Source organism: Ranitomeya variabilis, chromosome 7 (assembly GCF_051348905.1).
Source record: "Ranitomeya variabilis isolate aRanVar5 chromosome 7, aRanVar5.hap1, whole genome shotgun sequence".
In the NCBI taxonomy this organism is placed as follows: domain Eukaryota; kingdom Metazoa; phylum Chordata; class Amphibia; order Anura; family Dendrobatidae; genus Ranitomeya; species Ranitomeya variabilis.
Window position 1 is genome coordinate 109,401,643 of NC_135238.1, and position 25,784 is coordinate 109,427,426.

General features: G+C 42.0%; 1 protein-coding gene across 4 annotated transcripts in view; it reads right to left on the reverse strand.

Moving 5' to 3' along the window:
- Positions 1-25,784, reverse strand: part of HIBCH (3-hydroxyisobutyryl-CoA hydrolase) — a 962,330-nt gene that overhangs the window by 377,611 nt on the left and 558,935 nt on the right. For all 4 annotated transcript variants that reach the window (XM_077275660.1, XM_077275661.1, XM_077275658.1 and 1 more), the window contains one exon: positions 13,170-13,315. In XM_077275660.1, coding sequence (XP_077131775.1) covers positions 13,170-13,315 — 146 coding nt within the window. The remainder of the gene's footprint in view (positions 1-13,169; positions 13,316-25,784) is intronic.

Consider the following 25,784-nt stretch of genomic DNA (forward strand, 5'->3'; position numbering starts at 1 on the left):
ATCACATTGCATATTCTCTGGCGTCTTCTCAGTAGACACCGCCAAATGGTGCACAGGTTTGCGCTCCCGCAGACGCCTATCGATCTGGATAGCCATTGTCATGGACTCATTCAGACCCGCAGGCACAGGGAACCCCACCATAACATCCTTAATGGCATCAGAGAGACCCTCTCTGAAATTCGCCGCCAGGGCGCACTCATTCCACTGAGTAAGCACGGCCCATTTGCGGAATTTCTGGCAGTATATTTCAGCTTCGTCTTGCCCCTGAGATAGGGACATCAAGGCCTTTTCCGCCTGAAGCTCTAACTGAGGTTCCTCATAAAGCAACCCCAAGGCCAGAAAAAACGCATCCACATTGAGCAACGCAGGATCCCCTGGAGCCAATGCAAAAGCCCAATCCTGAGGGTCGCCCCGGAGCAAGGAAATCACAATCCTGACCTGCTGAGCAGGATCTCCAGCAGAGCGAGATTTCAGGGACAAAAACAACTTGCAATTATTTTTGAAATTTTGAAAGCAAGATCTATTCCCCGAGAAAAATTCAGGCAAAGGAATTCTAGGTTCAGATATAGGAACATGAACAACAAAATCTTGTAAATTTTGAACTTTCGTGGTGAGATTATTCAAACCTGCAGCTAAACTCTGAATATCCATTTTAAACAGGTGAACACAGAGCCATTCCAGGATTAGAAGGAGAGAGAGAGAGAAAGGCTGCAATATAGGCAGACTTGCAAGAGATTCAATTACAAGCACACTCAGAACTGAAGGAAAAAAAAAAAAATCTTCAGCAGACTTCTCTTTTCTCTCCTTTCTCTGTCAATTAATTTAACCCTTTTCCGGCCGGTCAAACTGTTATGGTTCTCAATGGCAAGAGAACATAGCCCAGCAAACATAAGAACTAGCTCTTGGAAGGATGGAAACTAAACTGACCATGAACTAAACCTGCCGCACAACTAACAGTAGCCGGGTAGCGTTGCCTGCGTTTTATCCCTAGACGCCCAGCGCCGGCCGGAGGACTAACTAATCCTGGCAGAGGAAAATATAGTCCTGGCTCACCTCTAGAGAAATTTCCCCGAAAGGCAGACAGAGGCCCCCACATATATTGGCGGTGATTTTAGATGAAAATGACAAACGTAGTATGAAAATAGGTTTAGCAAAATTGAGGTCCGCTTACTAGATAGCAGGAAGACAGAAAGGGCACTTTCATGGTCAGCTGAAAACCCTATCAAAACACCATCCTGAAATTACTTTAAGACTCTAGTATTAACTCATAACATCAGAGTGGCAATTTCAGATCACAAGAGCCTTCCAGACACAGAAACGAAACTACAGCTGTGAACTGGAACAAAATGCAAAAACAAACGAGGACTAAAGTCCAACTTAGCTGGGAGTAGTCTAGCAGCAGGAACATGCACAGGAAGGCTTCTGATTACAATGTTGACCGGCATGGAAGTGACAGAGGAGCAAGGCTAAATAGCGACTCCCACATCCTGATGGAAACAGGTGAACAGAGGGGATGATGCACACCAGTTCAATTCCACCAGTGGCCACCGGGGGAGCCCAAAATCCAATTTCACAACAATGCACCACAGAAATCTCAGCATTTTCTACCTGGTACAAAACATATTTTGTCAGGGTAAGAAAAGCCGCACGATAAATTTAAACACAAAGTACATGGTTCTTCTTAATAACCCCCGAGATAAATTATAAATTTTAACTCTAGCTCGTCAGATGTATCCTGGAAAAACACGTTTTTTCCTAGAAGCTTTTGAGGATGCCACGCGGGAGCCTTATGAGTATTTGCTGGTAGATTTGAGAGCTAATACCCCTGAGGATCTTCGCTTAAGGCCTGGATTGTTTCCACCAGCGTTGCCTGCTGTCTATGTTCAAAAGAAAAAAACTTCTAAAAAGTGAATTTTACCCGGTATCAGACATTCTACGCTGTGTGCGTTGTGATGTAAAGATGTCTGAGAGACTCCGGCGTAACTGGGCTCTCTTAAAAACTCTGGTGAAAGCAACCCCCGCTGTCAGAAAGTCTATTTTGCGCAATGCAAGCAATGATTTAATTACAGCCATAGGCGAGATTGCTTTAAACATCTTAAAAGGCAGGATTCCACTGAAAGAGCGCCAAAAAGGTATATTAAAGAAGTGGCGTAAAGCTATAAGAACCCTGAGCGACAGATCTCAGCCCATAAAGAAAAAGAAGCGTCTACTAAAGCAGGCCGGCGGGTTTATCGGTCCTCTTTTAGCTTTTGCAATTCCAATAATAACAAGCCTGCTGGAAGGAAGATAATGGAGCATACAGAGAAAATGTATCTAGTGCCCAAACAGGAGCTAGACAAACTAAGACCCGGTACTACAGATAACATACGTGACAGTGTTATTCGACGCCTTGATTGTGAAATTAGCGACATTTTACAACGTCGTGACATTCCCGATGATGTGAAAATTAAAATGTATAGCTCTGTGCTACAACACTACTTGGTACATACGAGGCACAGCTCAAAAGAAGTAACGGCTTTAAATCTCGTTAGCACTCCTGATCCTGGTCAGCAACAATTGCCAAATACCGACTCTGATAAAAATCAAGAGATTGCTGAAATTGTCAGCCATATAAACCAAAGATATAAAAAGAATGCTGAATTTTTACTAAACAGGTTACTGCAGAATAAAAATGTTACAGCCTGGAATAATAAAGCTGAATTTATTTTCAAAGGATCCGTAATACCAGGGTCTAACTTACTGGATTTGGTACGTAGTACAACACAGAGTCATGCTCTGACCGGCAGAAATTTACCTCCGGGTTGGGATTCATTTATGCAGGCTATGGCCGAGCTAAATATACCATCTACAGTTGTGGGTAATCACACTACTAGGAAGCTTTTAGATGAGTTAAAAATTTCCAGCAGGGAGACACGCGCTGTATCTACACCACAGAAGCTAACCCCGCCGTCCCGTACAATTCAATCTTTACACTCTCCGTCATTAGGTACCACACGCGGAACTCTGCTACTTAAAAAAAGGTCTCTACCGATGCTGCAAACCATGTGGCTCATGATGTAAAGAATGTACTGGATAAATGCTGTACTTGCCTTGTAACACTATATTATTTTAATTTTGTAAGAAGTGTAGTGATGTATATTAATTGTACTTGTGATACTATTTACTTATTTATTTTGTAAGAAGTGTGATGGTGTATGTTCATTGTACTATTTAATGCTTTTGCTTTTATACTCAGTAAGAATTTTTATAGTATTGAAATGTCTTTGAGATGTATTTATTTTACAACAATAAAATCTTTTAAACTTTTACAATATCGTGTCTTTGCTTTTTTTTAATAAACGTATAAAACACACCGCTTCATACTTGCGGGTGTTGTAATATGGCCATATACATAATGTGCCCATTGATCATTGGGAATAAAATACAATGAGACTGGTGTTATTAACCAGGTGTAAAATGAGAATCCCAGTATCAAATAAATACACGACTAGGATATAAATTATATAATTGGCATGGTGTGTTATAAAACACAATTTTGTCCTATATGTGCTCATTGGTAATAAAACACACTGCCCTGATTACAGAATAATCTCACATCAGCTACATATAAAATGAAAATCTAATAGGATATAAAAACAATCAAATACTGTGATAATAATCACTGTATCAAATACTGTGATAACAATATCAAACTGTATCAAAAGCTGAACAGGGCTCTGACATGGTGAATGTCTTGTAGAGAGACAGCTGTGCTTGTCAGTTTCACACTGATAGCTAGTATCTGCTAACAATTATATTATTGAAATGTCTTTGAGTTGTATTTATTTTACAACAATAAAATCTTTTAAACTTTTACAATATCGTGTCTTTGCTTTTTATAACCGTCATAACAGGCTGCAATTAGTTAATGGTCAGTAGAGAGAGTTTCTGTTTGGTCTGTTTGTATATCTCCCTCACAGAAACTCTGACATGATGAATGTCTTGTAGAGACACACATCAATTTAATCAAAAATGTGCTTGTCTGTCAGCTTCACACTGATAGCTAAACTACATATAAAATGCCAATCTAATAGGATATAAAAACAATCAAATACTGTGATAATAATCACTGTATCAAATACTGTGATAACAATATCAAACTGTATCAAAAGCTGAACAGGGAAAGCTGCCAGACAGGGAGGGGTGGGGTTACACACTTTGATACACTTTGATAGGGGCGGGTCCACCTGTCAGATTTAGTTTGACGAGACCTCCCTCTGCTACACTACTAGGGTTGGGGCTAAAGTTAGGGTTAGAGTTGGGATTAGGGTTTGGATTAGGGTTACGTTTGGGATTAGGGTTAGGTTTGGAATTAGGGTTAGGTTTGGGATTAGGGTTAAGGTTAGGTTTGAGATTATGATTAGGGGTGTGGTGGGCTTAGGGATTTGATTAGGGTTAGGGTTGGGATTAGGGTTAGGGGTGTTTTGGGGTTAGGGTTTTGATTAGGGTTATGGGTTGGGTTGGGATTAGCGTTAGGGGAGTGTTGGGGTTACGGTTGGAGTTAGAATTGGGGGATTTCCACTGTTTAAGTACATCAGGGGGTCTCCAAACGCGACAGCCAATTTTGCGCTCAAAAAGTCAAATGGTGCTCCCTCCCTTCTGAGCTCTGCCGTGCACCCAAACAGTGGTTTACCCCCACATATGGGGTATCAGCGTACTCAGGACTGATTGGACAACAACTTTTGGGGTCCAGTTTCTCCTGTTACCCTTGTGAAACTAAAAAAAAATTGGGGGCTAAAAAATCATTTTTGTGGGGAAAAAATGATTTTTTATTTTCATGGCTCTGCGTCAAACTTCTGTGAAGCACTTGGGCATTCAAAATGCTCACCACATATCTAGATAAGTTCCTTGGGGGTCTAGTTTCCAAAATATGGTCACTTGTGGGGGGTTTCTACTGTTTAGGTACATCAGGGGCTCTGAAAATGCAACATGACACCCGCAGACCATTCCATCAAAGTCTGAATTTTAAAATGTCACTACTTCCCTTCCGAGCCCTGATGTGTGCCCAAACAGTGGTCCCCCCACATATGGGGTATCAGCATACTCAGCATAATTGGCACAATAAATTTTGGGGTCCAATTTCTCCTGTTACCCTTGTGAAAGTAAAAATCTGGGGGTGAAAAGATAATTTTTGTGGAAAAAATATGATTTTTTTTATTTTCATGGCTTTACATTATAAACTTCTGAGAAGCAGTTGGAGGTTCATAGTGCTCACCACACATCTAGATAAGCTCTTTGGGGGAGTATAGTTTCCAAAATGGGGTCACTTGTGGGAGGTTATTACTGTTTAGGTACATCAGGAGCTCTGCAAATGCAGCATGACGCCCGCAGACAATTTCATCAAAGTCTGCATTTTTAAACGTCACTACTTCCCTTCCGAGCCCCGATGTGTGCCCAAACAGTGGTCCTCCCCCACATATGGGGTATCAGCGTACTCAGGACAAACTGGACAACAAATTTTGTGGTCCAGTTTCTCCTGTTACCCTTGAGAAAATAAAAAAATTGTGAGCTAAAAAATCATTTTTGAGAAAAAAAAAGGATTTTTTATTTTCACGGCTATGCATTATAAAGTTCTGTGAAGCACTTGGTAGTTTAAAGTGCTCACCACACATCTAGATAAGTTCCTTAATGGGTTTAGTTTCCAAAATGGGGTCACTTGTGGGGGGTTTCTACTGTTTAGGCACATCAGGGGCTCTCCAAACCCGACATGGGTCCGATCTCAATTCCAGCCAATTCTGCATTGAAAAAGTCAAAGGGAACTCCTTCTTTTCCAAGCTCTACCATGCACCCAGACTGTGGTTTACTTCCACATATGGAGAATAGGCGTACTCAGGACAAATTGCACAACAACTTTTCAGGTCTAATTTCTCCTGTTACCCTTGTGAAAATAAAAATTTTGGGGCGAAAAGATCATTTTTGTAGAAAAAATGTGATTTTTTATTTTCACGGCTCTACGTTATAAACTTCTGTGAGGCACCTGGGGGTTTAAAGTGCTCACCACACATCTAGACAAGTTCCTTAAAAGGTCTAGTTTCCAAAATGTTGTCACTTATGGGGGGGTTTCTACTGTTTAAGCAAATCAGGAGCTCTCCAAAAGCGACATGGCATCCGATCTCAATTCCAGCCAATTCTGCATTGAAATAGTCAAACGGTGCTCCTTCTCTTGCAAGTCCTGCCGTGCACCCAAACAGTGATTTACCCCCACATATGGGGTATCGGCGTATTCAGGAGAAATTGAACAACAAAATTTGTGGTTCATTTTCTCTTTTTACACTTGTGAAAATAAAAAAAATTGGTTCTGAAGTAAAATGTTTGCAAAAAAAAAGTTAAATGTTCATTTTTTCCTTCCACAGTAAAGGGTTAATAAACTTCTTGAATGTGGTTTTGAGCACCTTGAGGGGTGTAGTTTTTAGAATGGTGTCAAATTTGGGTATTTTCTGTAATGTACACCCCTTAAAGTGACTTTAAATGTGAGATGGTCCCTAAAAAAATGGTTTTGTAAATTTTGTTGTAAAAATGAGACCCTTTTAACTCCCTAACAAAAAAAAAATGTTGTTTCCAAAATTGTGCTGATGTAAAGTAGACATGTGGGAAATGTTACTTATTAACTATTTTGTGTGACATAGCTCTCTGATTTAAGGGCATAAAAATTCAAAGTTTGAAAATTGCAAAATTTAAAATTTTTTCGCAATATTTCCGCTTTTTCATAAATAATCGCAAGTAATATTGAAGAAATATTACAACTAACATGAAGTACAATATGTCACGAAAAAACAATCTCAGAATAAGCGGGATCCTTAAAGCGTTCCAGAGTTATAATGTCACAAAGTGACAGTGGCCAGAATTGTAAAAATTGGCTTGGTCATTAAGTACCAAATTGGCTCTGTCACTAAGGGGTTAAATAACATTTCCCTCACATCTGCGACATCAGCACAATTTGTAAAATATTATTTTATTTTGTTTGCATTTTAGCAGGTTTAAAAATGTAGCACTAAGTTTTCATTTTTTCAAGGAAACATACAAAATATATATTTTTTAGGGACCTATCCAGATTTAAAGTGACTTTGAGTGTCCTATATAATGGAAGACCCCCAAAAGATATGCCATTTTAAAAAGGGCACCCCACGACATATTGAAAACTGCTGTCAGGTAGTTTATTAACCCTTCAGGTGCTTTTCAGGAATTAATGCAAAGTGGCATGACAGAAATGAAAAGATGTATTTTTACCACCCAAATGTCGCTAACTTCTGAGCAGATTACTACAGCCGTCAGACTCTAATGCCGCTATTTGGCTGTGAATTGCCATGGTAAACATCAGGACAATACAATCATGATCACTGGGTGCCAATGGGGTTAAATAGGAAGCCCACACACTATATTAACCATTTATATGATGTAATCACTTTTGGCAGCGGCATCTAAAAGGTTAAACAGATATGGACGAGACAAACACTGATAATGGCTAATGCAGCAAGTTGTCAGCTATAGTGTACAGCCGCCAGCTGCTGGATTGTCACCTGTAGAGGGATGCTATTCTCTTATATCTCAGGTCAGTAAAAAGATGTATTGGCGGTCATTAACCCCTTTACCCCCAAGGGTTGTTTGCACGTTAATGACCGGGCCAATTTTTACAATTCTGACCACTGTCCCTTTATGAGGTTATAACTCTGGAACGCTTCAACGGATCCCGGTGATTCTGACTTTGTTTTCTCGTGACATATTGTACTTCATTATAGTGGTAACATTTCTTTGATATTACCTGCGTTTATTTGTGACAAAAACGCAAATTTGTTGAAAATTTTGCAATTTTCCAACTTTGAATTTTTATACAACTAAATCACAGAGATATGTCACACAAAATACTTAATAAGTAACATTTCCCACATGTCTACTTTACATCAGCACAATTTTGGAACCAAATTTTTTTTTTGTTAGGGAGTTATAAGGGTTAAAAGTTGACCAGCAATTTCTCATTTTTACAACACCATTTTTTTTTAGGGACCACATCTCATTTGAAGTCATTTTGAGGGGTCTATATGATGGAAAATTCCCAAGTGTGACACCATTCTAAAAACTGCACCCCTCAAGGTGCTCAAAACCACATTCAAGAAGTTTATTAACCCTTCAGGTGTTTCACAGGAATTTTTGGAATGTTTAAATAAAAATGAACATTTAACTTTTTTACACAAAAAATTTACTTCAGCTCCAATTTGTTCTATTTTACCAAGGGTAAGAGGAGAAAATGGACCCCAAAAGTTGTTGTACAATTTGTCCTGAGTACGACGATACCCCATATGTGGAGGTAAACCACTGTTTGGGCGCATGGCAGAGCTTGGAAGCGAAGGAGCACCATTTGACTTTTCAATGCAAAATTGACTGGAATTGAGATGGGACGTCATGTTGTGTTTGGAGAGCCCCTGATGTGCCTAAACATTGAAACCCCCCAAAAGTGACACCATTTTGGAAACTAGACCCCCTAAGGAACTTACCTAGATGTGTGGTGAGCACTTTGACCCACCAAGTGCTTCACAGAAGTTTATAATGCAGAGCCGTAAAAATAAAAAATCATTTTTTCACAAAAATTATATTTTCGCCCCCAATTTTTTATTTTCCCAAGAGTAAGAGAAGAAATTGGACTCCAAAAGTTGTTGTACAATTTGTCCTGAGTACGCTGATACCCCATATGTGGGGGTAAACCACTGTTTGGGCGCAAGGGAGAGCTCGGAAGGGAAGGAGCGCCGTTTGACTTTTCAATGCAAAATTGACTGGAATTGAGATGGGACGCCATGTTGTGTTTGGAGAGCCCCTGATGTGCCTAAACATTGAAACCCCCCACAAGTGACACCATTTTGGAAACTAGACCCCCTAAGGAACCTACCTAGATGTGTGGTGAGCACTTTGACCCACCAAGTGCTTCACAGAAGTTTATAATGCAGAGCCGTAAAAATAAAAAATCATATTTTTTCACAAAAATGATTTTTTCGCCCCCAATTTTTTATTTTCCCAAGGGTAGGAGAAGAAATTGGATGCCAAATGTTGTTGTCCAATTTGTCCCGAGTACGCTGATATCTCATATGTGGGGGTAAACCACTGTTTGGGCGCATGGCAGAGCTCAGAAGGGAAGGAGCGCCATTTGACTTTTCAATGCAAAATTGACTGGAATTGAGATGGGACGCCATGTTGAGCTTGGAGAGCCACTGATGTGCCTAAACATTAAAACCCCCCACAAGTGACACCATTTTGGAAAGTAGACCCCCTAAGTAACTTATCTAGATGTGTTGTGAGAGCTTTGAACTCCCAAGTGTTTCACTACAGTTTATAACGCAGAGCCGTGAAAATAAAAATTCTTTTTTTTCCCCACAAAAGTTATTTTTTAGCCCCCAGTTTTCTATTTTCCCAAGGGTAAAATGAGAAATTGGACCCCAAAAGTTGTTGTCCAATTTGTCCTGAGTACGCTGGTACCCCATATGTGGGGGGGAACCACCGTTTGTGCACATGGAGAGCTCGGAAGGGAAGGAGCACCATTTGGAATGCAGACTTAGATGGATTGGTCTGCTGGCGTCACGTTGCATTTGCAGAGCCCCTGATGTACCTAAACAGTAGAAACCCCCCATATGTGACCCCATATTGGAAACTAGACCCCCAAGGAACTTATCTAGATGTGTTGTGAGAACTTTGAACCCCCAAATGTTTCACTACAGTTTATAAGGTAGAGCCGTGAAAATAAAAAATCGTTTTTTTTCCACAAAAATTATTTTTTAGCCCCCAGTTTTGTATTTTTCCAAGGGAAACAGAGTAAATTGAACCCCAAAAGTTGTTATCCAATGTGTCCTGAGTACGCTGATACCCCATATGTTGGGGTAAACCCCTGTTTGTGCGCACGGGAGAGCTCGGAAGGGAAGGAGCACTGTTTTACTTTTTCAACGCAGAATTGGCTGGAATTGAGATCGGACGCAATGTCGCATTTGGAGAGCCCCTGATGTGCCTAAACAGTGTAAACCACCCAATTAGAACTGAAACCCTAATCCAAACACACCCCTAACCCTAATCTCAACTGTAACCCTAACCACACCCCTAACTCTGACACACCTAATTCCAACCCTATTCCCAACCGTAAATGTAATCCAAACCCTAACCCTAACTTTAGCCCCAACCCTAACTTTAGCCCCAACCCTAACTTTAGCCCCAACCCTAAACCTAACCCTAACTGTAGCCCTAACCCTAGCCCCAACCCTAACCCTAACCCTAGCCCTAACGCCAACCCTAGCCCTAACCCTAATGGGAAAATGGAAATAAATACATTTTTTTAATTTTTTAATTTTTCGTAACTAAGGGGGTGATGAAGGGGGGGTTTGATTTACTACTTATAGCGGGTTTTCTAGCGGATTTTTATGATTGGCAGCCGTCACACACTAAAAGATGCTTTTCATTGCAAAAAATGTTTTGTGCGTTACCACATTTTGAGTGCTATAATTTTTCCATATTTTGGTCGACAGAGTCATGTGAGGTCTTGTTTTTTGTGGGACGAGTTGACATTTTTATTGGTAACATTTTTGGGCACGTGACATTTTTTTATTGCTTTTTATTCCGATTCTTGTAAGGCAGAATTACCAAAAACCAGCTATTCATGAATTTCTTTTGGTGGGGAGGGGGGCGTTTATACCGTTCCGTGTTTGGTAAAATGGATAAAGCAGTTTTATTCTTCGGGTCAGTACGATTACAGCGATACCTCATTTATATAATTTTTTTATGTTTTGGCGCTTTTATACGATAAAAACTATTTTATAGAAAAAACAATTATTTTTGCATCTGATGATGCTGTATGGCGGCTCGTTTTTTGCGGGACAAGATGACATTTTCAGCGGTACCATGGTTATTTATTTCCGTCTTTTTGATCGCATGTTATTCCACTTTTTGTTCGGCGGTATGATAATAAAGCGTTGTTTATTGCCTCGTTTTTTTTTTGTTTTTTTTTTACGGTGTTCACTTAAGGGGTTAACCAGTGTGACAGTTTTATAGGTCGGGTTGTTACGGACGCAGCGATACTAAATATGTGTACTTTTATTGTTTTTTTATTTAGCTAAAGGAATGTATTTATTGGAACAATATTTTTTTATTATTATTATTTATTTAGGAATTTATTTATTTTATTTTTTTTACACATGTAATTTTTTTTTTTTTAACATTTTTACTTTGCCCCAGGGGGGGACATCACAGTAAAGTGACAGATCGCTGATCTGACACTTTGCTGTGCACTGTGTCAGATCGGCGATCTGACGTGCACTTCTCCTGGCTTCCCGACGCCTGCTCTGAGCATGCGCTGTGAAGCCACCTCCCTGCAGGACCCGGATGCAGCCCCGCGGCAATTTTGGATCCGGGGCTTGCAGGGAGGAGACGCTCGGTACAAGGTGAGCACATCGCCTTGTACCGATCATCTCAGGGAAGCCCGCAGGGAGCCCCCTCCCTGCGCGATGCTTCCCTGTACTGCCGGAACACTGCAATCATGTTTGATCACAGTGTGCCAGGGGTTAATATGCCGGGGGCGGTCCGTGACCGCTCCTGGAACATAGTGCCGGATGTCAGCTGCGATAGTCAGCGGCCGATCGCGCTGGACATACTATTCCGTCCTTAGGAAGTAGGGCCCACCCCACATGGATGGAATAGTACTTCCAATGACAGAAAGGGGTTAAGGGGTTAGTCTGGATTACCATTGTGTATCAAATATGCAACACTGCTCTCTGCTGGTGACTTCAGAATTGTACAAACCAGACCACAGATTACATAAGGCTTCTTAAATACCAGTGGACTATACTTGGCTTTATCTGTAGACATTATATAATAATAATAATCTTTATTTTTATATAGCGCTAACATATTCCGCGGCGCTTTACAGTTTGCACACATTATCATCACTGTCCCCGATGGGGCTCACAATCTAAATATCCTATCAGTATGTCTTTGGAATGTGGGAGGAAACCGGAGTACCTGGAGGAAACCCACGCAAACACGGAGAGAACATACAAACTCTTTGCAGATGTTGTCCTGGGTGGGATTAGAACCCAGGACTCCAGCGCTGCAAGGCTGCAGTGCTAACCACTGCGCCACGGTGCATGACAATCATACAGTGTCTTAGGGCAATTCTAAAAATCTTTTTTTTTCTGTGTGTGTATCACATTTCTGTCACATAGCACTGGCTCTTAATCATGTAACTAAAATGAAAGGGAAATTAATGCCCACCATATGGATTACTCTAGGCCTCCGTTAGATAACAAAGCTGTAATGGAAGACCCTCCTAGTAAGGCAGTAGATCTGCTATAGAATTAATCTTCTGCTTCAGCTGCAGTTTTTCTGACCCAAATCCTTACTAGCACAGTGAAGAAGCTACCACAGTTGCAGAGGTTGCAGAGCCCATTACTTTGTGCTCCTCCAGGTCTCTCACACCCTCTGGTTGAGGTGCAATAGCGTTAAGGTACCATACCTAGCATGTAAGATCTCCATACAGGCCCGCTGGTAAAGAACAAAAGCTCTCTGTAATCCTGACGCCTAACACCTGTCAATATGTTGGTCAATGAAGCAGAAGGCCGGATTGTCTTATTCTAGTTAGGCACTATACACTATTCAAGTCTGTAAAAGATGGCCAAGCATTTCTGTGGAGTGAATCTCAAACAAGTTAGTGCTGTATTGTTAAATTATGTTTATTGCTGGATTATGTGAAAAAACTTTAATAAAACCTTTATAACAATAATGTTTTTATCACAGTCATCACTCACAGCACTGAGAGTAGCGGCAGTAACAATGGCTCCGGTACATGGACTGACAGCCGGCTCCTCAGTAATGCTCTGCTGAACGAGCTGTCAAAGTGCTGGATCACAGGTACATCTGCCCCTATCAGTGTTGCGAGCAGCGACTGCAGCTGCGATGGCTCCATAATGACTGAAAGCAGGTGGAGGAATAAAGCTCATTTTCTCCTGGGTGCCGTACTTTCAATACAGTGGCCAGGCATTTTCATAACAATATTAACCTGAGATTAACCCTAAATCTGACCGGTTTCCTTTAATGTTTAAATAATAAAGTGAACATTTCAATGAAGAAAAGATCATTAGAATTTGGAGACAAAATATAAATCTCACCTTTTGTGAATGAATAAAATGTGTAGCAATTCCAGCCTTTTGCACGTCCCTTCCCTTTAATCTAAATCCAGTAAGGGCAATATATAAGCCAATCCGTCCTGGAAGGCGTGGTAAGAAGTAACCTCCTCCGACATCAGGGAACAGTCCTGCATTACAGAAGAACAAGAAACTGTGAGATCCCAAACTATAGAATGTAGAGAAAACATAAATGGCTGTAAAAAGCCACTATTTATGGAAACAATGGGATTTCTCCTCAGAGTTGTGTAACCACTGACACCTCGACAGCAGCATTCCTTAACTAGAAGGTAGTGATGAGCGAACATACTACATACTAGAATAAGGTGTTTTGCGAGTGCCCTGGGCGTGCTCAACTAATATGTGCGAGTCGCTGTGGCTGTTAGACAGGCGCAACACATACAGGAATCGCCAGTTATTTAGGCCGTCTAACAGCCACAAAACATGCAGCCGCAGGGACTCGCACATATTACTCAAGCACAACCAAGATACTCGGATAACACCCGACCATGCTTGGAGAACACGTTCTTTGAGCACGTTCACTCATCACTACTAGCAGGTTCTCTACCCTTATATTTTCAGGGAATCTGTCAGCAGGATGTTATTTAAACTGAGGGCAGCATGATATAGTAGCAGAGATTCAGATTCCAGGGATATGTTACTTGCTCAGCAGCTTGCTGTAGTTTCAAAAATCTCATGCTGATTAAGCATTGATTGTATCACTGCTAGACTAGGTGTCACGTGCAAACCAGTCCAGCTCATCTGTGTAACCCCGCCCCCATCACTAATTTGCAGGTTGCTGACGATGCACAGTGTACACAGGAAGCTACCAATCAGGGGTGTGCACGTGGGTATATACAGCTCAACATTCATAGCACTGCTACATTCACAGCAAAGAAAGCAGGTATTCTATCAAAAATACACCAAGCAGTCCAGTAAGTGAAACATCATACTAGAGTTGGGCTTCCTGTCCCTCCATCATGCTACTCTTAGAATACATAGCAAAAACGTGCTGACTTATTCCCTTTAAGAGGAAGCATGTGTGAACTGCAAAAAAAAAACACAGCCCAAAATTATATTGTGCAAATCTATAATTTCAGAAATTAGTGTCAGTATCACAGTAAAAGAACGTGTACATTTAATACTAGTAGAGTGAAATAAATTTTCACTAGATTTTAATTTCCATAGTTCTGATTTTTTTCTTAGAGGGGTAGTCTACTCCCAGAAAACGTCTATAAGCTGCACGTATTACCTATCCTCCCCAGGTCCTGTGGCAACTATCTGCCATTGTCCCAGTCTTTGTTTGCATGCCGCGATAACGTGATGATGACAGCCACAGAGCTAAGCTCAGCAGTTTGCTCAGTTTCGCAGAGTCCCTGAGCCCAGTGATTGGCTGCAGCAATGTCAACATGACATCAATGAGTCCGGGGCAACGACAGGCAGCTGGCACTGGGTATGTTTTTTTTAGGACTATCACAGCATGTAGAAAAATGTTTTCTAAAGATGGACAACACATTCATCTAACTTCTCTTCCTCCTAATCTGACAGAGAGAAAGAGAGAGACTGTTATAAGCAACTATGTCATATGGCAAGTTAACTATGCACTTTCAAAATCAGACAGGGGTTAAGGACAACTCCTTAAACCCCTTCACGACTTTTATCACACGTTTACATCATGGTCGGATAGGTCTTCAAGAGTTATGAAGTAAACCTACATTATGGATATTGTGCGGGCACAGGAGCACTGCCCAAGTGATTGCTGCCGGGAGTAACAGCCGTGACCCAGCTGTCTTGCCAGGAACAGTGCCTACACTACCACTGTCCATTTAACCTTCTATATGCTGTGATCGATATCGATCATAACATTTAGGAGGCTAGAAGAGTAAAGGGGCTACCTCTTTCATCTGATCAGCCCTATCACGACGTGGTCTAGAGTGTCCAATTGTTGCCATGCAACCCGGGGTCGCCATGATGACCTCTGGGTTTGCCAGCTAGACCACCAGCAAGCAGCATGATCTAAGCAGCTTCTGTGCAGCACTTAGTGGTATAATCTATTGCAATGCTGGCTTCCTGGAGCGGCAACCTTGCTCCTGCCTTCAGCGCCCCAGTGACTGGGGACACATCGCAGTGATGTCATGTGCTGCCCCGTCACTTGCCCACTTAAGTCAGTTGCCAGCTTCAGAAGAGGACACTGTGCACCTTGGGACGAACGGTGAGTATAATTGTTTATTTTTTTGGTGCATAATGAGAGGCATGTATACTAGGACTGGTCCATGATGGGGGACGTATTTACCAGGATGGACCCATGATTGGAGACATATATACCAGGATGGGCCTTTGATGGAGAATAGTGATGAGCGAATATACTCGTTACTCGAGATTTCTCGAGCATGCTCGGGGGTCCTCCAATTATTTTTTAGTGCTCAGAGATTTAGTTTTTCTTGCCGCAGCTGAATGATTTACATCTGTTAGCCAGCATAAGTACATGTGGGGATTCCCTGGCAACCAAGTAACCCCCAGATGTACTTATGCTAACAGATGTAAATCATTCAGCTGCGGCAAGAAAAACTAAATCTCCGAGCACTAAAAAATACTCGGAGGACCCCCGAGCATGCTCGAGAAATCTCGAGTAACGAGTATATTCGCTCATCACTAATGGAGAACATATATTCTGGGATAAGGGACAAATAAACCAGGAAGAAGTCCAAAATGGGAAACATACACCAGGATGGCCCCGTGATGGAGGACATATATACCAGGAAAAGGGACATACCGTATATACCAGGATGGGTCCATGATTAGGAACATATACCAGGGTGAGCCCATGATGGGGGACATATACCAGGATGAGGGACATATATAAAAGAAAGGACCCATGATTGGGAACATAATCACCAGGATGGCCCAATCCCAATGATGGGGGACACATATATTAGGATAGGGGATATATATATATACCAGGGTGGGCCCATGATGGGTAACATAGAGTTGCATTGGGCACCCCTGGTCAAAATTACTGTTATTGTGAACAGTTAAGCAAGTTGAAGCTGAAATGATCTCTAAATGGCCTAAAGTAAAAGATTACACATTTCCTTTGTATTTTAGGCAATAAATATATATATTGTAATTTTTTACATTTTAAAAATTACCAAAAGGAAAATAGGCTGATGCAAAAGTTTGGGCACCCTTAGAGATTTGTGCGCTCAGATAATTTTGACCAAGACTTCAGACCTTAATTAGCCTCTTATGGTTATGGTTTGTTCACTATCATCGTTAGGAAAGGCCAGGTGATGCAAATTTCCCAACTTTATAAAAATCGAGCCTCCTCTAACTTTGTGCCAAAAAAGAGATGTCATGGGTTCTTCTAAGCAGCTGCCTAGCACTCTGAAAATGAAAATGATGGTGGCCCACAAAGCAGGAGAAGGCAATAAGAAGATAGCAAAGCATTTTCAAGTTGCCCTCTCCTCAGTTCAAAATGTAATTAAGACATGGCAGTTAACAGGAACAGTGGAGGTCAAGATAATGTCTGGAAGAAAAACAAAATTTCAGTGACAGCTGCTCTTAGGACTGCTAGAGAGGCAAATTAGAACTCCAACTTGACTTCAAAAGACCTTAAGAAAGATTTAGCAGACTCTGGAGTTGTGATGCATTGTTCAGCTGTTCAGAGACAACTGTACAAATATGGCACTCATGGAAGTCATCAGAAGAAAACCTTTCCTGCATCTTCACCATAAAATTCAGAGTGAGACGTATGAAAAACAACATCTAAACAAGCCTAGTGCATTTTGGAAACAAGTTCTGTGGACCCATGAGGTTAAAATAGAACTCTTTGGCCACAATGATCAAAGGTATGTGTGGAGAAAAAAGGGCACAGTATTTCAGGAAATGAACATCTTGCCTAACATTAAGCATGGGGTGGATCAATCATGCTTTGGGGTTGTGTTGCAGCCAGTGGCACAGTGAACATTTCATGCGTAGAGAGAAGGATGGTTTCAATGAAATTTCAACAAATTTTTGTTGCAAACATAACCTCATCTGTAAAAAAAAGCTGAAATTGAAAAGAGGATGGCTTCTAAAAATGGATAATGACCCTAAACATACATCAAAATCCACATTAGACTATCTCAAAAGGTGCAAGCTGAAGGATTTAAAATGGCTCTCACATTCCCCTGATCTGAACACCACTGAAAATCTGTGGCTAGACCTCAAAATAGCAGTGCATGCAAGATGACCCATAAATCTCACAGAGCTGGAAGAATTTTCCAACGAAGAATGGATGAAAATACCTCAAACAAGAATTTAAAGACTCTTGCCTAGCTACAAAAAGCATTTACTAGCTGTGATACTTTCAAAAGGGGGAGCTACTAGGTACTACAATGCAGGGTGCCCAAACTTTTGTATTGGCCCATTTTCATTTTTATAATTTTTATAATGTAAAAGATGAATAATATATATATATATATATATATATATATATATATATATATATATATATATATATATATATATATATATATATATATATATAAATAATTTTTTTTTTTTGCGGGACGACTTGTACTTTTGAAAGATACCATAGGTATTACCATGTCGTGTACTAGAAAACAGGAAAAAAATTCAAAGTGAGGTGAAATTGCAAAAAAAGTGAAATCCCACACTTGTTTTTTGTTTGGCTTTTTTTACTAGGTTTACTAAATGCTAAAAGTGATATGCCATTATGATTCTCCAGGTTATTACAAGGTCTTATACACCAAACATGTCTAAGTTCTTTTTTTATCTAAGTGGTGAAAAAAAATTCCAAACTTTGCTTAAAAAAAAATTGCGCCATTTTATGATACCTGTAGTGTCTCCATTTTTCATGATCTCGGGTTGGATAATTGCTTATTGTTTGCATGCTGAGGTGACGTTTTTAATGATACCACTTTTGTGTAGATACGTTCTATTGATCGTCCGTTATTGCATTTTAATGCAATGTCACCGCGACCAAAAAAACATAATTCTGGCATTTTAACTTATTTTTTCACTGCGCCGTTTAGCGATTGGGTTAATCCTTTTCTTATTGATAGATCGGGTGATTCTGAATGCAGCGATACCAAATATGTGTATGTCGGATTTTTTTTCTTCGTTTTATATTGAATGGGGTGAAAAGATGGGCGATTTCAACTTTTATATTTTTTTAAATTGTGAAAAACTTTTTTTTTTTTACTCTATGGGAGACTAGAAGCTGCCATAACTCGATCGGCTCAGCTACATACAGGTGATGATCAGTTGGCCTGTATGTAGGTAAATTACTCCAGGGGACCTCTGGTTGTCATGCCATTCAAACGGTGACCTGCGATCACGTGACGGGGTCACCGGTGGGTGGATTTCCGGCACGATTGCCGAAAGTGCATGTTAAATGCCGCTGCCACATTTATATAATTTTTTAATGTTTTGGTGCTCTTACCCAATAAAATAGCACTTTGTAGCATTATAGCATGCAAACATGAAATACATTTTTAATTTGAATTGCATTACTGCTCTAGTAAATAAAAAGAATTGAGAATACTTAGGGCATACATTTTCCAATTCATGTGTACCCGGCAGCCACGATAAGGCAATTCTCGTTGATGGTACCTATCCTGTTGGGACTCCTCTTTCATGGATTGATAGCCTACATTTATATGGGAAGGTAGGATCCTGCTGTAATTAAGCCCGCCACAGGCTGAGGATTCTCTGAGGATTCTGAGTACTCAGTCATATAACCTATTTATACAAATATCAAAACACTGACCGTCACTTCCAAACAGAAATTAGCTGTGTACAGGTTCTTACTAAGAGTAGCCATCTTTGTATACATAGGCTCTCTGACTGAGCACTCCACCCCTCACCCTATGGAGGTTTTAATTACAACAGGATCCTACCTTCTCATATAAATGTAGGCTATCAGCCCATGAGAGGAGTCCTAACAGGATAAGTCCAGGCCAGGGCAGGTTTTAGACAAATTGGAGCACTGTGCAAAACTTTAAAGTAGGGCCCAAATGCTCACATATTGCACCATCACACAAAAACATTTCAGTTGTATTTACATGTGCTGAGCTGAGGCCATTAACCCCTTAGTGGCCAATTTGGTACTTAATGACCGAGCCGATTTTTACAATTCTGACCACATTTTGACCCCATTTTGCCATTTTCAATCTTTGAATTTTTATGCCCTTAAATCAGAGAGATATGTCACACAAAATAGTTAATAAATAACATTTCCCACATGTCTACATTACATCAGAACAATTTTGGAAACAATTTTTTTTTTTGTTAGAAACTATTTTTTTTTAGGGACCATCTCACATTTAAAGTCACTTTGAGGGGTGTACATGACAGAAAATACCCAAACTTGACACTATTCTAAGAACTACACCCCTCAAGGTGCTCAAAACCACATTCAAGAAGTTTATTAACCCTTTACGTGCTTCACAGGAACTGAAACAATGTGGAAGGAAAAAATGAACATTTAACTTTTTTTATGCAAACATTTTACTTCAGAACCAATTTTTTTATTTTCTCAAGTGTAAAAAGAGAAAATGAACCACAAAATTTGTTGTGCAATTTCTCCTGAATATGCCGATACCCCATATGTGGGGGTAAACCACTGTTTGGGCGCACGGCAGAGCATGGAAGAGAAGGAGCACCTTTTGACTTTTTCAATGCAGAATTGGAGGGAATTGAGATCGGACGCCATGTCTCGTTTGCAGAGCCCCTGATGTGCCTAATCAGTGGAAACCCCCCACAAGTGACCCCATTTTGGATATTAGACCCATTATAGAACTTATCTAGATGTGTGGTGAGCACTTTGAACCCCCAAGTGCTTCACAGAAATTTATAACGTAGAGCCGTGAAAATAAAAAATCCTTTTTTTTCCTCAAAAATTATTTTCAAGCTCACAATTTTTTATTTTCTCAAGGGTAACAGGAGACATTGGACCCCAAATTTTGCTGTCCAGTTTGTCCAGAGTACGCTGATACCCCATATGTGGGGGGGACCCACTGCTTTGGCACAGATCAGGGCTTGGAAGGTGTGATGGAAACTGGTTTCTCCCACGTCACCAATCCGTGACGTAACTACACAGGCACAGCTCTCTGGCACCCTCTTTGTTTCTCAGGTCAATATGGGAACTGCACTTAGAGCAAATGGACGCCGGGGAGGCTGACTTGTTACCCACGCTGGGTATTCTAAGATTAGCAATCAGAATAAAAGGATCAGCCCAAAACTAATTTATGGTTTAATTGTCTTAAGGGAGCACTAGATAATTACAAGAAATATACAGTAAAAATATACCAAGAGTTACAGTCAGAGTAAAATATAACAATAATACCGTGTTTTACCGTCAATAGGGCACCCCCCGAAAGTAGGGCATGCTAGGGGGAGCACTGTGCCTGCTAATATAAGGCACCCCCCCCGAAAATAAGGCATACCTTGTTCTGTGCATGGGGCATGCAGTTGTGTCTCGCTCCCGCTGTCCGATGCCCGCCACTGCAGCCGCGCTGTTCGCAGGAGTTAATCACAGCCTCGGAGCTGTGTGCCGATCTCTGCCCATGAGCCCTGAGTGTGTGTCTGTGTAAGGCTTCTTTCACACTAGCGTCGGCACGGGGCCGTCGCTATGCGTCGGCCCGACGTGCCGACGCACGTTGTGAAAGTGATGCCCGACGTGGGCAGCGGAAGCAGCCTTACGACGCTTCCGCTGACCCATTGTAAGGTCCAGGGAGGAGGGGGCGGAGTTTTTGCCGCGCATGCGCGGTCGAAAAAGGCGGACACGATGCGCAAAAAAAATACATGTAACTTTTTTTGTGCCAACAGTCCGCCAAAACACGACGCAACCGTCGCACAACAGTTGCGACGTGTGGCCATACGTCGCAATGCGTCGCTAATGTAAATCTATGGGGAAAAACGGATCCTGCGGACAACTTTGCAGGATGCGTTTTTTCCCCTAAACGACGCATTGCGACGTACAGCAAACAACGCTAGTGTGAAAGTAGCCTAAGGGTGTGTGTGTGTGTCTGTGTATGGGTGGGTGTGTGTCTGTGTAAGGGTGTGTGTGTGTGTACGGTACACACATGGGAGGCTGCAGTGGGATACTGTGATGATAGTGATGATGGGAGGCTGCAGTGGGATACCGGGATGATGGGAGGCTGCAGTGGGATGATGTGGGATGATGGGAGGCTGCAATACTGTATTGTAGAATGATGGGGGCTGTAATGGAATGATGGGGGTGCTGTATTGGGGACTGTAAAGGGATGATGAGGGCTGCAATGGGATGATGGGAATATTTGGGGCTGCAAAATGATGATGGGGCTGCTATGGTAAAGGAACTGCTGTGGGTGATGTTACGGTAGCGGTACAGTGTCCAGAAAGTGTGTGGGAGCCATTTTAGAGCCCTTATGTTTTGTGGCCCTGTGTGGGAGTCAGGCAATTACAGTACTGTACCGTAGTGTGTTACTTTGATTTGTTGTCTGCTTTTCTGCTGAACGGTCTACCGTAAAGTACCGTACTGTAAAAGAAATACCGTAAACAATGGTGATACATTATATTTTTACCCCTAGACATGAGCGCTAAAAGAAAGAGCTATTCTGTCGAGTACAAAAAAGGAATCGTGGAAGAATCTTGGGGCAAAAATCTTACTGAATTCTCCAAAAATGGCGGGCAGATTACGGTAACCTCAGTCAACAAGTGGACAGTGGAAATGCTAAAAAGCGCAAGGTTGGATCTGGTCGGCAAACATTATATTCCGAGCTGGAAGACCTGATCTGTTAGTGGGTTGCTGACAGGAGAGCAAAGGGATTGGTTGTGACTAGGGCTCAGATTCAAGAATTTGCCCTTGCAATGGCACCACAGATTGAAATTGCCCCTGAAGAATTGAAGGCATCACAACACTGGCTAGATAACTTCCTTCAACGAAGTGAACTGTCTTTGAGAAGATCCACAACACTCTTTAGGCTGGAAGATGCTGAAATTATTAAACGCGCATTTGCATTCAAAACCTTTGTTGATGATGACGCTGACTTCTCTAAATACAATCTTTCCAACATGATTGCCATGGATGAAACTGCAGTGTTTATGGGCCAAGCATCTCAAACAACAATTGAACAACGAGGTGCCTCCTCAGTGTACGTTCCCTCCACTGCTTATGAAAGTGCACGTGTTATCTGTATTTTGGCGATGCGTCTGGATGGCACTAAAGTCCCACCTTTACTCATTTCAAAGGGCAAGAAAGACAAGATTGAACATGTTTCAGGCATTTATATTCTTGAACCTGAAAAAGCCTGGGCCACACAAGCAGTTATAAGGAAGTGGGTCAATTTAATGCTGCCGATTGTTATGTGAGGGAGCCAAAGAGGAATGCTGATCTGGGATGCAGCCAGCACTCACTGCGCCAAAGACATGAAGAACTTCCTTCATGAGACAAAAATAGATCAAATAATGATTCCTGCAGGAATGACTGCTTATCTCCAGTCTCTTGATATCGCCATTAACAAGCCATTCAAGGACAATTTGTGTGTGGAAATCAATGACTACATTGAAAATAGAATGGAGAGAAATCAACGTGGAAACTTTGTGAAACCTAAACTGCCAGAGATTGTGACTTGGGTGAAGAATTCATGGGAGAAAATCACTGACACTTGCATTGCAAATGCACTACGAGCAGGCTACCTTGACAAGAAGTGCTCATTTAAGGACAGTGCTATTGCTAGACATGAGAGATATGGGCCAATGATTCTGAAAGAAATGGAGTCACAAGAAATTCCACAGGAACCTCAGAGTTTGGATTGTTATGATGATGTTCCAGAAGATGATGACATGGTTGTCATTGAATAAATCTTGTTTTGTGTTATTAAATATTGAGATCAGTAAATGTACCATTGTTCGTTGTTTTACATGCTGTACATTGAAATACCGTAATTATACGGTAGTAACAAGAAATTCTTGATACGATTCACAGTTTATTAGATTCCACTGTGTTGTGATGACTACAGTTCAGCATACGCTGGTATGTCATTGTTAATTTTTTTGTTAAAAAAAAAATGTCAATTTTTTTTCTTGAGAAAATAAGACACCCCCCCCGAAAATAAGAAATGGTGCAACTTTTGGAGCAAAAATTAATATAAGACGGTGTCTTACTTTCGGGGAAACAGGGTAGTACAAGGCTTAGAGGTATAAAGCTGGAATTCAATTTACCAGGTTGAAGGTCGCTTATGGAGGCCGGAGAGACTTCTAGTTGCCGGGCAGCCCCCAAAAAGCATGTGCTTGCTCCCCTCTAGCTGGCATATGCCCTGTTTCTTATTTCATCATCATCATCTTCTTCTGTTGTGTCTGACTCTCCATGTGTCCTCAGCTCTTAATCCTTCTGTGTCCCTCCCCACTGTACCTGGGTGGGCTAACAATCTCCACCCTTCAGCTTCCCTGCAGAATCTATTCCCAATATCTAATAAATGGAATAACTTCTCTCAGGATGATCGGTGTTGTGAATTTGCTTTTTGCTCCCTCTAGTGGTTACTAGTTTTTTGACTCTGGTTTTTCTGTCATTCCTTTTATCCGCACCTGGGTCGTTAGTTAGGGGTGTTGCTATATAAGCTCCCTGGACCTTCAGTTCAATGCCTGGCAACGTAGTTATCAGAGCTAGTCTGCTGTGCTCTTGTCTACTGATCCTGGTTCCAGTTATATCAGCTAAGTCTGCCTTTTGCTTTTTGCTATTTGTTTTGGTTTTGTATTTTTGTCCAGCTTGTTCCAAATCTATATCCTGACCTTTGCTGAAGCTCTAGGGGGCTGGTGTTCTCCCCCCGGACCATTAGACGGTTCGGGGGTTCTTGAATTTCCAGTGTGGATTTTGATAGGGTTTTTGTTGACCATATAAGTTACCTTTCTTTATTCTGCTATCAGTAAGCGGGCCTCTCTGTGCTAAACCTGGTTCATTTCTGTGTTTGTCATTTCCTCTTACCTCACCGTCATTATTTGTGGGGGGCTTCTATCCAGCTTTGGGGTCCCCTTCTCTGGAGGCAAGAAAGGTCTTTGTTTTCCTCTACTAGGGGTAGCTAGATTCTCCGGCTGGCGCGTGTCATCTAGAATCAACGTAGGAATGATCCCCGGCTACTTCTAGTGTTGGCGTTAGGAGTAGATATATGGTCAACCCAGTTACCACTGCCCTATGAGCTGGATTTTTGTATTCTGCAGACTTCCACGTTCCTCTGAGACCCTCGCCATTGGGGTCATAACAGATCGGATCAGTAAACGGGCGGTACCAGCGCATGTGGTTTGTTCTGCCGGTCGTACAGGGATCAAACCTGGACCCATTCGATCGCTGTGGGAGGCTGATCTCTATATCTCAGGTTCCAGAACTCTCATTGACCCGGGAGTTGAACTGTCAGATGCGCAATTTCTTCAGGGCTATGAGGATATTTTTTATGAGCCTGTACCTCGGACGATGCATCCATAATTCATAATTTCATGTTGTAGACGGTCCAGCTGGGGAGAAAATAAACGTGTCCTCCTGTAGCCATCTGACATGTATGCTTTAATTGAGCCCCCAGGCACCTCCATGCCCCCTGCTGGAGTGGTTTCCTCATTCAAGCTTTGAAGTGTCATCTGCATGCTACACTGGTCTCAGTCCATTACCATACTAAAGAGTCTTCATTCAAGTAGGAACAAGGTGGGGGCCAGGAATGCTCATTGTCCCTGCAGACGTGTGACCAGGTAAATTCTGATATGATACAAAATGGAGTCAGGCCAATCTCTGATAGGTGGCCAGCATTATGCCCCACATCCAAGATGGTGGCTGCTCCCTCATCACACCTCCCTGCTTTAGAGGGCGCTAGGGGGTATCACATTCCTGTGTTCCCCCATGCGCCCTTCCTCACTTTCTCCTTGCCGGGACAACCCATCAGCGTTACAATGGTCTCTGCCTCTTCGGTGGCGAATGGTGAAGTGCCACTGCTGGAAAGCGAGGCTCCAGCGTAGCAACCTCCCATTCATCCCAGAAACCGTGTGTACCAGCTGAGGGGGTTGTGGTCTGTTTCCACGGTGAATTGGCGTCTGTACAAGTATGGCTGCAGACGCTGCAGGGCCCATACAATTGCCAGACATTCCTTCTCCATCGTAGAATAGGCCACTTCCCTTGGCAGGAGCTTCCGGCTCAGGTACAAAACGGGGTGTTCATGACCCGTAGTGTCGACCTGGCTGAGCACAGCACCGAGGCCAAAGTCGCTGGCGTCGGTCTGAACTATGAACGGCCATGTGAAGTCGGCTGCCTGTAGTACAGGAGAACTAGAAAGAGCAGTTTTGAGCGCAGGGAAAGCTGTCTCGCAGGCGACTGTCCAGTCGACTGCGGCAGGCAGCTTCTTCTTAGTGAGGTACGTCAGGGGCTTGGCCAGGGTACCATAGTGTGGAACAAACCTCCTATAGTACCCGACAATCCCCAAGGAAATCACCTGCTTCTTGGTCCTGTGGGAAGGGCCAGGAGGTGATGGCATCCAGCTTCCTGGGCTCAGGCTTCAGAGCTCCCCCACCTACCCGGTGTCCCAGGTAGTGGACCTCACTCATACCCAGCTGGCATTTTTCCGGCTTAATGGTCAA